A 13,702-nucleotide genomic window follows, 5' to 3' on the forward strand; every position below is an offset into this window, starting at 1 on the left:
TTGTTGCCGCATGCATTATTTAGTAAATAAATAATTAAGTCAAAAATGTTGGCAATTAGACTGGAGTGGCGCGGGACAGATACACTGCCGGGGAAACAAAGCATTTCCTCAAGGTCATCTGAACTCGGCAGGACATGCCTGATTGTTTCCTGCCATCGTAATTTAGCCCAACACGCAGCCACCGTCTGCAGAAACTCATTACCCATACTGCCTTGTGCTGCTCTGGAGCTCACTGGGGAGTTGCACACACATACAAACACTCGTGCATGCATGCAAACACATGTTGGACCTTGATAGATATATATAATAAAGCACACTCCGTGCAATGTTTTATTTTCTTGCCACACAACCACAGAGGCTGGAATATGGATTTGAATTGTTTACTCTCACTTACAGTACGGCTGTTCAACATTTGGATGACTTCTGAACTTTTTCTTCATCCAGAGAGCAGAAATGGGAAGAGCAACCCAAAACTAGTACTCAAGTGAGAGCAGCAATACTTCAACATATTTTTACTCAAGGAAAAGTAAGAAGTGGAAATTACTGACGCAACAGTAAGAAAGGTATTTGGTAGAAAGTCTAATCGAGTACTGAGTAACTGATCACATTATCAATCGTTTAATATTTAAAATTGACATCATCAGATGGACTAAAATGTAAAGTTAAGTGGAGGTTTTGGTTATTTAAGGACCAAAAAAAAATCAGGGAAAATATTTTTTTTCCAAATCAGTTTCTTACAATATAAAACTTATGAAACTCTTAGTTGAATTTTAGGTTAAAACATATTTGTTTATTCTGTGGGTAGATAGAAATTTTTACTCAAATAAGAGTAGCAACACTTCATAGTAAAATTACTCAAGTAAAAGAAAAAACTACAGTGTACTCCCTAAAAGTAATTTTTTAATCCCTAAAAGTCACTCAAGTAATAGTAATTGAGTAAATGTAACTAGTTACTGCCCAGAGAAGGACATTTATAAAACATATCATGTGTATTTACCTTCAGAGGAAAGTACACTTGTTTGAATTTTAAAAAATAATTCAAATTTTCTTGGACTTTTCAAAAGTCCTTCATATCCAACTTCACACCTATAAACTTATCATTTTGTTTCTGTTCAAGTAAAATCAACACAATCTGATAAGAAAATTAGAACTTTAGTCAAATGAGACTAATTTTATGAATAAAATTTTAATAGTAAGGCAACTTCATTTGATTAAGTTTCTTCATACTTTAGTCCCAAGAGTCCACGATTGAGACTCATTTATATGCAGCTCCAACAACTTGGACAAATTGGACAAATTGAATTAACTAACAAATACAACAACAAAGGGTGGTGGTTCTTTTGCCACACGCAAACCAATAAAAATTAATAAATCATCTCTATCCCCCATTTCCATTACCACCCTGGGCAACCGCCCATCCAGCCCCTATCTCATTTTTCTAATGCTAATAGATTTTGAAGAAAGCAATGAGAAAGAGCTCCAGTAATATCCTCATGTGCCAATCCTCGATCTTTGTTTTAGGAGGAGGAAGTCTCCTCTCCCTTTTTTTAAGTTTTACAAACACGTGTAAAAAAATTAAAATAAAGTAAATAACTAAGCCAAACAACATTTGTGAAAGTTGAGGTAGTTTTTCTGATTCTCAGCCGGACTCAATTATGTGTTAAAGCACCAAACCGATTTCAAACATGCTCTTTATATGAAGCTGTTCAAGCCAACTCCATAAAGTGGGTTTTATGATGATGATGATGATTTTCAACCTCCTTACTACTTTTTTTGGACTTTCTATTCGAGCCCGTGTTTCTGCCAGAATGAAAATGTCAATCGTAATTCATGGCTCAGAACGTGGAGGGTGAGAAGCTCTGAATTTTCTTCGGCACTCACTCATTTTGGGATTAAGTGACAAACCAGCAAACGGAGGCAGACAGTTGGAGCATTTAATGAAACCTGTGCTGAGATCCAGCGTGGAGATTGTAGCGTTATTACTGGCAGATGTGGAGATTGTAACGGTCAGTTTTGTTTCTCTCTTCGTTTCAGGGCCCAGCTGGTCTGAAGGGCGGAGAGGGACCCCAAGGTCCACCCGGTCCTGTTGTAAGTACTCTGGCTTTTACGCATTTCCTGACAACATTCTCATTAATGTCTGTACACCATGTTAAAAGCTTTAAGGTTTACAAGTGCAGGTTGCTTAAAAGTGGTTTGCATCATTTAGATAAAAAAAGATCACTGTGTGTTTCAATCTATTTCTTTCTCCTGACTCAATAAGAGTGTGATATATTTATTCACTTGTCAAAAACCAGACTTCATTGTGTCTGGTTTTTCTTGTTGTCGTCTGTCATCATCGTACCTCGCTCTTCTAAAGTGGAACTGAAGTATAAACTTCACTCACACATGCACTAATGAATGAGTGTGCAGGCATTACAATGCATTACGTGTCAGAACAATCATCTGTTGTTTTCAGATAGTTTACAAATAACTTTTAAAAGCATTTAATGCATGTGAATTCAGGCTCCTTTACTCTGATACTGATAAATCCGTTGCAAGAAATGACCTTCTGATTAGTAAACCCAGAGTACAATTAAATCCCAGTGTTAAAACAAATGGTGTATATAGCATCTTACTGACCAATCAAAGCACTCACAATTCAATTAAAATTAAATTAAAAACACTTTATTTATCCGAGGGTTAAATTAAATGCTGTTGTAACTCAAGATTATATAATTTCCTTTAAAAAGTCATTGTTAATGACGACGACTGTAGGCAGGAAGGATCTGCGATTGTAATCTGTATTCCAGTGAATCTAACTCCAGATTCTTCCTTTCTGTGTTCTTGACTTTTAGTTGCTTCTGAATAATTTCCTGTCTCCCCGACTGAAGGCTTTTTTTCCTCGTCTAGTAGTTTCTTTGAGTCACTGGTGATCCAGTGTTTGTCGCTGCTCTGGCGGGGACGATGTTGTCCCAAAACAGTCGCACACTCAGTCATGACATTGCTTATCTGGTGAAGCAGCTCTAAGCAGCCCTGTCGGCCTTCTTCAGCTTCCTCTGACCACCTTCTTGGAGTTTTCTTCATTACAGATGTGTTGTGACCATGACATTTATATTCTGAGCAGAAAAAAAAAACTAAATTAACAGATTAGGTCTCTCTTTGAAGATGTGTGAATCTTTGACGTTTGTATAAAACAAATCCAATTTTGGAAATGTAACAGACAGCAAGGCGTTCTTAAAATCATTACATATTGCCACAAGTACATAGGAGTGTTGTGTCTGCAGCATAGCGACTACTGAACTGATGACATCACATTCATGGTGATGTCAGAGGACACTATGATCACTAGCTAAGCTAAATGCTAAGAGTTAGATATCCGGGTCACAGAGACAACAGATGGACATGTTACAGACGACACCTTCACTTCTTCTTTTCTTTTGCCGCTCCTCTTTGAGTCTGTCAGGAAGCCCAGCAGAAAGACATCGGAGTCGGGGACGTAATCCTGCCTCCGTGTCACAGAGGCTACTTTGGCTCGTTCTTCGTTCGCTAACATGTTTGACAAAGACCTCACGATTGTTGGAGGAGATGGTTTTAAATTCCTCCTTCTCTCTCTCCTCTTTGCTCCTGCTCTCCATCCATGATGCCTCCTTCTCTGCTAATCTGGGATTTGTTTGAGCAGTTGAGGTATTATTTGAGCTTTTGCAATGTTAATCAGTTGCTCCGGGTTGCATACCGCCTCGTTGCTATGGCTACATGTCATAATAAATATCCAAAAGTAAAAAAAATAAAAAATACTGTCAGCAATAATAAATGTCCAAAAAAAGAAAAGCAGTGCCTCTGTAATAAAGTAACAGTTTGTTACAGAGTAATAGCTCAGTAAATATTGCGACTAAGTTGTAAAAAGGTGAAAAAGTATGAAGGCTATAAATACTCTTGCAACGTACTGGATGTATTTGTTAAAACAAAACAAAATAAAACTAACTGTTTTAGCTAAATACAGGATTAGAAATCTTAAAATTCAGTCAATGATAAACATTAGGGGATATTAAATGTACTAAATTAATTCTGTTGTTTGGGGTCAACCAAATAGATGTCATGCATTCAGACTCACTAATCCACCTCTCCTGTGCCGTTCCCTGCAAAAACGGCAGCGTACTCTATCAAGACTATTTGTTCTCTTGCCTCCTGGCACACGAAGAGAGAAGCAAACAAACAAATGCTCTCTCAATAAAACCACACAGCCATGAAGCGTCCATATGCTGAGTCAAAATATTGAGTAAGCCTGGGAGTTCCTCCTACACATCCCAGATCAATCCCAGAGGTTTCAGCCGGGGAATGTATACACGCTCCTTTCTTTTTCTGCTTTTCAGAGGACTGTACTTATTTAAGTAGTTTTTTGATAACTTCAAGCTTTTCTCTCAATTCGCATGCAGCAGCACTTCTTAAAAAGACGAAGCAAACTGAGATAATGGCACAGCATAGCTCGTAACGCTGAGCTGCGACTGAACAGAAGTTCTCCCTTGAAGTGAAATTGTTCAAATTATTGAAAAACTAATATACATGTTGTATTCAAACGGCCTGATTTTGCCTCTGGAAATGGTCTTTGTTTTCTTTTGTTGTTTTTTTGTTTTGTTTTTTTTCAAATTATTAACAGAGGTTCCTATGATGAAAACATCCTGTTCCACGACGTGTGTTCAAATGAATGCAAAGTTCTCCGTGAATATAATGAAACATGCTGGAAGGATGTCAGGACAGAAAATCAGTAGAACCGACCTGGACCTGATCCAAAATTCAGGCCGGGAGCAGCACCTCAACTGCGCCAAGCGCTGTGCACTGAAGGCCAACTCCACATTTACAACAAGCGACAAAATGGACCTAGAAGATGCTAGACTGAAGCTAAAAATGGGAAAAGTTATTCTAATAAGCCAACACAGAGCAACGTCAAAGCTATGGAAATATTTGATATCGTCGGGTTTACTTGGAGTCACTCGGACGGACACACTCACAGATGGAAACATTTGTTTCCTTTGTCTCAAATCAAATCTTTTAAGCTGATCGTATCATTTTTTTCTGTTCATATGTTTCAAAGAAAACTGTGTAACAACACATCAAAAAGCTAATGATAAATAGATACAAAGTCAGACGTATTACAATGAGAAGATCGTTAATGTTGCTCGTGGTAGTTTGCTGCTATCTGGATAGGAACAAAAGGAGGATGGAGCCAAGCAGACGGAGCATTTACCTATGTGTTTTATGGACAAAGGTAAACACCGACTTCCTGTAGCTCCAAAAACAACAAGTCTGTTTTTGTAAAAAGGAAAAAAAGGTATTTTCAGCTGCAGGCACAAGTCCCTCAGAGCGAACAGGAGCACCGAGGCGTCAGCCCCCGGATAGCAGATAATGCCAACTGCATTATAAAAGAGCAGCGCCGCTTCATTAGAACTTAAAAGGCACCTGTTATTGTGTGTTGCCTCTGCTGTTTTCTCACTTTCCTTTAAAGGGTTTGTTTATGTGTGCATTGATCCATTAGTGGTAGAACTCAGCGGGGTCGGCCAGGATCTTAATGGCAGAAGCTGTTGTTCAGTAAAATCGGGGATTTATTTACAGAATGATTTTCTTTTTTTTCTATGCTTGAAGGGTTCTCCTGGTGAGAGAGGTAATGCTGGTCCAGCCGGCCCAATTGGTTTATCTGGTAGACCTGGTCCTCAGGGTCCTCCAGGTCCTGCTGGAGAGAAAGGTGCTCCTGTGAGTATGCCGTTCCCAAAAATAATTTTACCCATTGACGTGTGGCTTGTAAGTATAACCTTTAAAGTAAACATCTTTGTGCTTCTAGGGGGAGAAAGGGCCGCAGGGCCCGGCCGGCCGTGACGGTGTCCAGGGTCCTGTCGGTCTTCCTGGCCCTGCTGGACCTCAAGGCCCACCTGGAGAGGACGGAGACAAGGTCCGTCTGCCGCCCTGATCTCATCAGCTCCGTATTTTAACACTTGGGTCTAACCAGACAAAGTAAACGGAAAACTCAGTTGATGTCTGAATTTGAAGTTGGTGTCCAATTTTCAAAACTTGAGAGAGCACTCGCCACACGTGAACTGACATTCAAATCAACAAGACATACCGGTCATAGACGCAGACTTGATAGATGTGCACCAAGATTCAGATGTTTGACGGAAAATCTTTTGAGACCAAACATGAGTTCAGAGTAAACAAACATGGCCGACCAGGAAGAAGCAGCGGCCGTAGTTTCTGGACTATATTTACCAGAGAAAAACAATATAAAGACATCTTTAACGTCCACCGGACTTTCTGGTCCGCCATCAGCAGTTGTTTTGTGTTTTTTGGGTTCCCCTCTGTTTGGCTACATGTCACATTCAACATGCTACAACCTCGTTTATCCAATCCAACATATTGAATATCTACGATTTCAGATCGTAGTGCTTCCGAGCGAAGCAGATCACTCTTAGCACACCGCACACGGCAGGAATATCTCTTAAGGTTGTCATCAGAGCCGTCCCAATAATCAGAGCATCTTTAAGATTGTCAGAAGGGGAAAATCTGGACAAAAATTGATTTAAGAAAAAAAACAAAAAAAAAAACAACTTGCCTTGTGAAGTAGGCAAAACTCAGCTGAAGGAAATGCAGAGCTGAAACACCGATTTAATCTCCTGGTGTTCTCTGGAGCTGCCAATCAGCCGTCACTTGAGAGGCTTCCTGCGTTCTAACCTGGACAGGAAATGGACATCTCCATATCTGTTCATCCGCATGGAACTTCCAGGATGATCGTCACACATATTGGCTTTTTGTCTGAGCTGCGGGGTTGTCAGTGATTTTGTTGACATTCACAAAAGAAGAAAATTGGATCTGAGACTATGTGTGTGTGCGTGTCTGTGTGTGTGTGTGTTTGTCTTTTCTAGGGAGAGGCTGGAGAGCCAGGCCAGAAAGGAAGCAAAGGTGACAAGGGAGAGCAGGTGGGTTATGAAAAGCACATGAATCTACATCTCGTATTCACATGAAGCTGGCCGTGTGTTCTGATTAGATTACGTTTCACACAACAGGAATAAATCACATCCACTATAAGAATTAGCGGCGTTTAACTCAGTTTTACGACGCGGTGCAAGTGAATCGCATGGATCTTTGCGAATTTGTTGTGTGGTAAAAAGCATCAAACGGAACAAGGCAGCATTTCTCATTGTAAAAAAACCAAAAACGACCGAATTGATAACAGAAAGCACAACAAATAAGATGTAAATTAGGTTCAATAATGTAAATCACATCATCTTATTAGCAGATCAGCATTTTTTTAATGAAATCTGCGCCGCTTTTGATGCTGCTGGAACGTTTCGCTGATGTCAGCAGTTTTAAAAAGTTCAGGATCGTTTTCCTGCGCTGGTTCTGAAACAGAACCCGGCCTCCTTCATCTGCATCTGGTGTACTGCATGTTATTATGTCTGTGTTTTACTCCCAACACCTTATTAACTCTGTTTTTCCCAGGGCCCCCCGGGACCGGCTGGCGTTCAAGGTCCCGTTGGAGCCCCAGGTCCTGCTGTAAGTCCATGTCAAATTCAGTGCATTTGAACAGCATAAAGAACGGCTGACGCCAATCAAATCATTTATGATGAAAAGCACAGATTAAACATCATCACGTGGTTTGCAGCTGTAACGTGTGTGTCGTTTGCCAGGGAGCTGATGGAGAGCCAGGTCCCAGAGGTCAGCAGGGCATGTTCGGGCAGAAGGGAGACGAGGGTCCGAGAGGCTTCCCTGGACCCCCGGGTCCCATCGGTCTACAGGTTGGCACCACTCTCTTCTGTCATAAGACAATAAATCAGCATTATTGCTTAAGCATCATAGTTTAAATGATTCTCTGTTCGGCTTGAGAGGTTTTCTATCGACAGAAACCACAACGGACGAGTCAAAGTTAACCAAGTCATCCCTTGTTTAGTTGTTTGTAGTTTCTCTCCCAATTGCAACTAGTGATTGTTTCAGTGTTTGATTGTTCTGTTGTTTATTTTGACGATTAATCAGTTATCCAGATAAAAAATAGGCATTTTCTGCAGATTTGTTATTAAACCACTTAATCCCATTTTTTTGTGCTATAAGAAATACATTAAAAGACGCAAATAAACAATTGTAATTCCTTTTTTAACTAGGAAGGCAAATATTTAATTGCCTGAAATGCAAAAACAGCATTCCTTCAGCGTAGAAAGGGATGCAACTGCAGCAAAAAATAAATGAATTTAAAAAAAAAAAAAAAAGCATGTATGTGTATTTCTGCTTGACTTACCATCAATACAGTGTAGGCTTTAATCTTTTGACAATTTTTAGATGAATCGATTAATAACTGGATAGCAAAAGTCTCACTGGAGCTGGAATATCCGCGGGCTTTTTCTGTACCTCCCTATATTCTGAGGTAAGAAAAATAATAGTTCACTGCAATAGCTCTCGGTGCACACCCCAGATTAAAAAACAAAAAACAAAATCACTTCCTTCCTGTTTTATCTTCTCCTCTCACCTGTCAGCCTCAAACTACTATTTTCTATACATAAAACAAAACCCAGTTTCATACATCAGTCCAGAGTGTATAACGGCTACCCTACAGGGACAATAATTAATAATAAATGGCCACAACACAAAGCATGCAACATTATAGAATGATGGGGAGAAAAAAGGAAAATTGCATCTGGAGCTATAGCTAATGGTTAACGGTTGCCGTGGCGCCACATTAGAGCGTCTCACTGAAAGGTCTTCAGCTGGTGAACAACATTACAGCAACGAAGATTCAAAAAGGTTCGACTCTTTAGTTTAAAACACGCAGGAGTACAGTCAACAGCAATGCAAACCAAAAAATGCACAACGTAACGTCTGAGAAACAAACGGAAAATTTCCACTCTGTTCATAAATAAGTGGTATTTCTCTGTGAAGCTGCATGTAAAAAAAGAAAAATACCAGGAAGCACTTTAACGTGCCTTAATGATGTTTTGTTGGCCCGCGACAGAGATCTAATGACGTGCAACCTTTCCCACGGTTGTATTCAATTTATTTGTAATTATCCATTTATTAGGAATCAGCTTCCGAAGTTCCGTACTTTGGAAGTTTGCTGCGGGGATCGGGGTCGTCGTCTTGAATGAAATTACACACGCCGCTGCCCGTCGCTCCTCGGCGCTATTCTTTCTCAGCAGGATCGCCTTCAATGGACTTTTAATTGGGAGTAATTCACTTCCCATCACAATCCCATTAATTGCGCGGACTGACCTACTCCAGCAGTCTGTTCCTCATCAAGCTCATTTACCGGGCTGCATAATTAGCAACACCGCTACTGATTTTAGCATTAGAGAAGACCTTTACACAAATGATGCTTCTCAGCGAGGGGCGGGAGCTGATGTGTGGCAATCAAGCTGGTGACAATACTCAAAAAAATAAAAATAAAAAAAAATAAACAGGCATGAACAGAGACAAGTAGATGAAGAGCCGTGTTGATGCACAAACACAATTCCTTGTTTTGTTTTTCACCATTTGCTCGAGATCCTGCAGTAGAATGATTTCTTTTGATGTCCTTTCTTTTCTTTTTTTTTACAACCCTACACCTTTTATTGACGACAAAGTGCCCCCAGATCAAGAGCAAACATTCACACACACACACATGCACACACACACAAAAAAGCAAACCACAGCAATTTAATCACACCAATTACCGGGAGAAAATGTCAGGGATCAAACGCGTAAGGTTGCCAACATGCTGCTCATTTGCTGTGTGTGAGTGAGCCAGATTAATTCCTGCACCTTAAGAGTCAAGATCTATCTATATATGTATATATGTATATGTGTATGTATGTGTACAGATTAGTGACAGGAAAAATGAGAACAAACCGCAGTTTGAGTTGAAACTGTAGGAGAGCCGTTTACAGGATGCCTGATGCACCTCATTTTCTAAAAACATGGTTTAATTGAGTAAACTTAGACTCAAGCCCGCACTGTTGATTACTTTTTTCTTTTTTTTTAATAATTCAATAAAGACGTAATTGGCTGAGGCAGCGCCGGCTAAAACATGAATTTTGATTCATTGACACTGAATAATTTATGCTGTTCTGAGTCACAGAATCACAGCAACGTATTCCCGTGGTCAAATTAAATCTCAGCAGCAAGCAAGCAGCTTTTGTGAATGCAGTTAATGATGCAAACACATTAAAAGCCTTCTTCACACCACGGCTCATCAATGTTGCAGTACAGATGTTATCAAAGATGCATTCTTCAGAATCTATTGTGGAATTTGAATGTTTCTTTCCGAGCTGTCAAATATAAAGGTGAAAAATCGACACGTTTTTAGTTTAGGTTATTACACTTCAAAAACACAACATCTTACCAATGACTTTTTGTCTAGTTTCTTGTGCAAATATCTTGGCACATCTGAAATCAGACAAGCCTAACTCAGACGTAACTTTTTCATCAAGATATAGGATCTTGTTTTAAGGCAATCATTCTTGAATATTGATTAATAAGTACTAGTTCCACTGGCAGATGATTTGAGTTATAACAAAACATTTTCCCATGTTGTCAGAGAAGCAAATCTGCCAGTGGAACTAGTAATTTTTAATCAATATTCAAACTTTATTGACTTAAAACAAGATCCTGTATCTTGCTGAGAAGTCATTTGTATGTTAGTTTGATCTTATTTTAAATGTACTGACATATCTGCACATCAAACTTAACCAAAATACTTGGTAAGACTGTTTGTTTTTACAGTGTAGGAGCAGAGGTGATGTCACACCATGTGTGTGAAAGAGGAGTTATTTCACAACAAGGACAAAGTGGTTACGTTTTAAACTGTTAGCATTTTACAACAGCAATTAGCACAGTTAGGATAGCTGGCATGGTTACCATGGCTACAGCTTCAGCCTCCTGTTAATTTAAAATCCTTACTTAACATCCCAATTCCAGTTGCATGACAAAAACAAGTTGAAAGCTTAAAATAATAAAGGAAAGCAACTTTGCTGTACTCTGTTTAGCCTTCCTGTTATGTGCTAAAAGTCTTGCTCTCTCTCATTTCAATTCGACTTATTTATGTAGTGCCAGTTCATAACACGTAACACTCCAGGCACTTTACAGACGTTATCAAACAATGCAACCAAGTTCAGTTTATTATTCAAATTGGTTTAAAAAAGTTTTCAATAAACCTGTTGTAGAAAATACAATTCTCTTTTAAGTAGCTTTTTGCATCGTTTTGCTTAATTTGACTTGAATATTTAACATCTTGCTGATCCACCAATCAGAACAAGTTCAAATTTGGAGTCTCAAAACAACCAATCGAGCTGAAACTCATCCGGTTCAAATAACTGGAGGATTCATTGTTAGGTTTCTAATTATTATTGTTGTTGTTTCCTTTTTTTTTTCTTTTCTTTTTTTTGGCATGGTATCAAATACGCAATCATGTTTTATTTAGTTTTTTGTTTCTGTCTCCAGGGGCTTCCCGGACCTCCAGGTGAAAAAGGAGAAAACGGTGACGTTGGGCCCATGGTAAGAGAAACTCCCAACTTTTTACGGTAAGACTTGAATCCATTACAGCAACATCACATTTCCTCTTTTTTTATTTTTTTTTCTGTGCAGGGTCCTCCTGGTCCCCCTGGTCCCAGAGGCCCTCAGGGTCCCAGTGGAGCCGATGTACGTATTGCTTATGAACATAGATCAAATTTTCAGACTCTCCCTCCCGAACGATCTGCTGCATGCAACTTTTGCAACACCTCAGGGTTTCCTCAGGTCTTAAAAACCCTTAACACTCAATCATCTAAGTTATAGGGCTTGGAAAAAAAAAGTTGAAAAGTGTCCATTTGTACGCCTATTGCTTCCCCCCACCCCCTGAACTTTTTAAAGAATTGCGGCGGTGCTGTTCATCCGTTTCATCTGTTGTTGCCCGAGGAACTCTGGAGTTACTGTGCTGTGAAAACCCCCCCTCCTCCCAAAAAAAAACGACAAGGGTTGTGATGCAGAGCAGCAAAACGACAGAAATTTATCATAAAATCCATCAGCGTTTACCTCAAGCCTGCAAAAAAACTAAAATCCACTCCTTGCTGTTTGTTTGGGGAACAGAAGTCAATAAGTTCTTGTTTTCTGATCCACTGAGGGCTCCTTCATGAAAGGCAGCGTGTATTTTTAATAAGGTTCTAATTAAAAAAAACGGGGATTTTATTAGTTAGCTAAAATCGAGAAGTGTTGCCACGGTTCTATACTGTGTGAAAGATGCAATGAGCTGCCATGGCAGAGGCAAAAAGCAGAAATGTGGGTGGACAACATTATGCTCAACTTAAATTAATAAGCAAGTTAGTCAAGCAAATTATTAGAGCAGCTTTCATAATTTAACACTTTCTTAAATTTAAATCCTAACAGCCTTAAAAATATATAGCTTAAATGAATTGATAGCAACTTGCAGGAAGTCTAATCAGTAGTAGCTCATGTGTTGTATCATGATTCCAAACTGATCTTTTTCTGTGTCTTTTTAGGGTCCTCAAGGTCCTCCAGGAGGTGTGGGCCCCATGGGATCTGTGGGTGAGAAGGTAAGGCCCCATCAGGGCCCTGCAGGGTGTTTTATCTGAAAATGTCGTCATGTGACATGGACATAAAATTCTGCGCTCGCTTTAATGCAGGGGTGTCCAAACTTTTCATAGCACATTCCATAAATGTCAAGTTGAAACTCCTGGATTTTTCTATATAATTATAATTTCAAAGACGACGAAGAGAGAGCTGAGTCAAGAAGCGAAGCTCTCGATTTACCAGTCAGTCTACGTTCATCTATGGTTATGAGCTTTGAGTCATGACCGAAAGAACGAGGTCATGGGTACAAGCAGCCAAAATAAGTTTTTTCCACAATATTTAGCATTAAGAGCGCAGACTTTTACCCCAAAGTTTCGTCTGAATTTGAGGACTCTCCATGCACCAGCTTGAATGTTTACCTGTTGAGACGCTGACATTTATCTAACCACAGGGCGAACAAGGGGAGGCTGGAAACCCGGGACCACCTGGAGAGCCTGGAACTGGGGTAAGCATACACCGCCTTTTGCTGTGCCCCTCTGACGAGACGAATACGTCCAATAGCGCCGTCCTACATTTTCACGCAGACGTTTCGGTTCATGCCACAGGCTCTCGGTTCAGACCACTCGTCTGCCGTACACGCGGCTCTGCGGTTGTTTTCGGGTCGGTCGGGTGTCCCAGATTGAATATTCTGCATAGCTTGAGGGCGGACATGAAACAGCACACAATCTAATAAGAGGGAGGGCTGCTGTGCGTCCGTCACAATAGAAGTAATTGCTACTCGCATTCAGACGGTTGGATCATCTCAGCGTGGCTCCGGCGCTCTGCACAGCTTGTGGACACGTCCTACCAAAATGAGCCTCCTTCCAGACTCTTAAGGCGTAATTAACAGGAAGCGTTGTCTGATGGATCCGATTTAAAGAACTATGTTTAAGAGGGAAAAAAATCTAATCCAAACACCAATTTCTGAGTACATACTCCTGTTAGGCTGAATCTTTTGTTCATTGCAAATTATTGGAAGATGTTTATTTATTTTGTCTGGCTTTTGTTGTTGCTAGATGGAAATTTCAGAGAAGTTAAAGAGGTACAACAGCAGATTGAAAAGGTAGAAAACGAGGAACAGGTGGAGGGTAATACCTTCAGATGGTAAACTTGCTGTTCTCTCCTTTCAGACTCTGCATTTACCTACATTTTACATGATAAGAATGAAAAG

At 39.9% G+C, this 13,702-nt stretch overlaps 1 protein-coding gene across 5 annotated transcripts in view; it reads left to right on the forward strand.

The window, feature by feature from the left end:
* col11a1a (collagen, type XI, alpha 1a) overlaps nt 1-13,702 on the forward strand; it is a 96,825-nt gene that overhangs the window by 65,214 nt on the left and 17,909 nt on the right. For all 5 annotated transcript variants that reach the window (XM_007566597.2, XM_016678920.1, XM_016678921.1 and 2 more), the window contains 10 exons: nt 2,035-2,088; nt 5,617-5,724; nt 5,813-5,920; nt 6,888-6,941; nt 7,465-7,518; nt 7,653-7,760; nt 11,428-11,481; nt 11,572-11,625; nt 12,462-12,515; nt 12,944-12,997. In XM_007566597.2, coding sequence (XP_007566659.1) covers nt 2,035-2,088; nt 5,617-5,724; nt 5,813-5,920; nt 6,888-6,941; nt 7,465-7,518; nt 7,653-7,760; nt 11,428-11,481; nt 11,572-11,625; nt 12,462-12,515; nt 12,944-12,997 — 702 coding nt within the window. The remainder of the gene's footprint in view (nt 1-2,034; nt 2,089-5,616; nt 5,725-5,812; nt 5,921-6,887; nt 6,942-7,464; nt 7,519-7,652; nt 7,761-11,427; nt 11,482-11,571; nt 11,626-12,461; nt 12,516-12,943; nt 12,998-13,702) is intronic.

Source organism: Poecilia formosa, unplaced genomic scaffold (genome assembly GCF_000485575.1).
Source record: "Poecilia formosa unplaced genomic scaffold, Poecilia_formosa-5.1.2 Scaffold193, whole genome shotgun sequence".
NCBI classification, from domain to species: Eukaryota; Metazoa; Chordata; class Actinopteri; order Cyprinodontiformes; family Poeciliidae; genus Poecilia; species Poecilia formosa.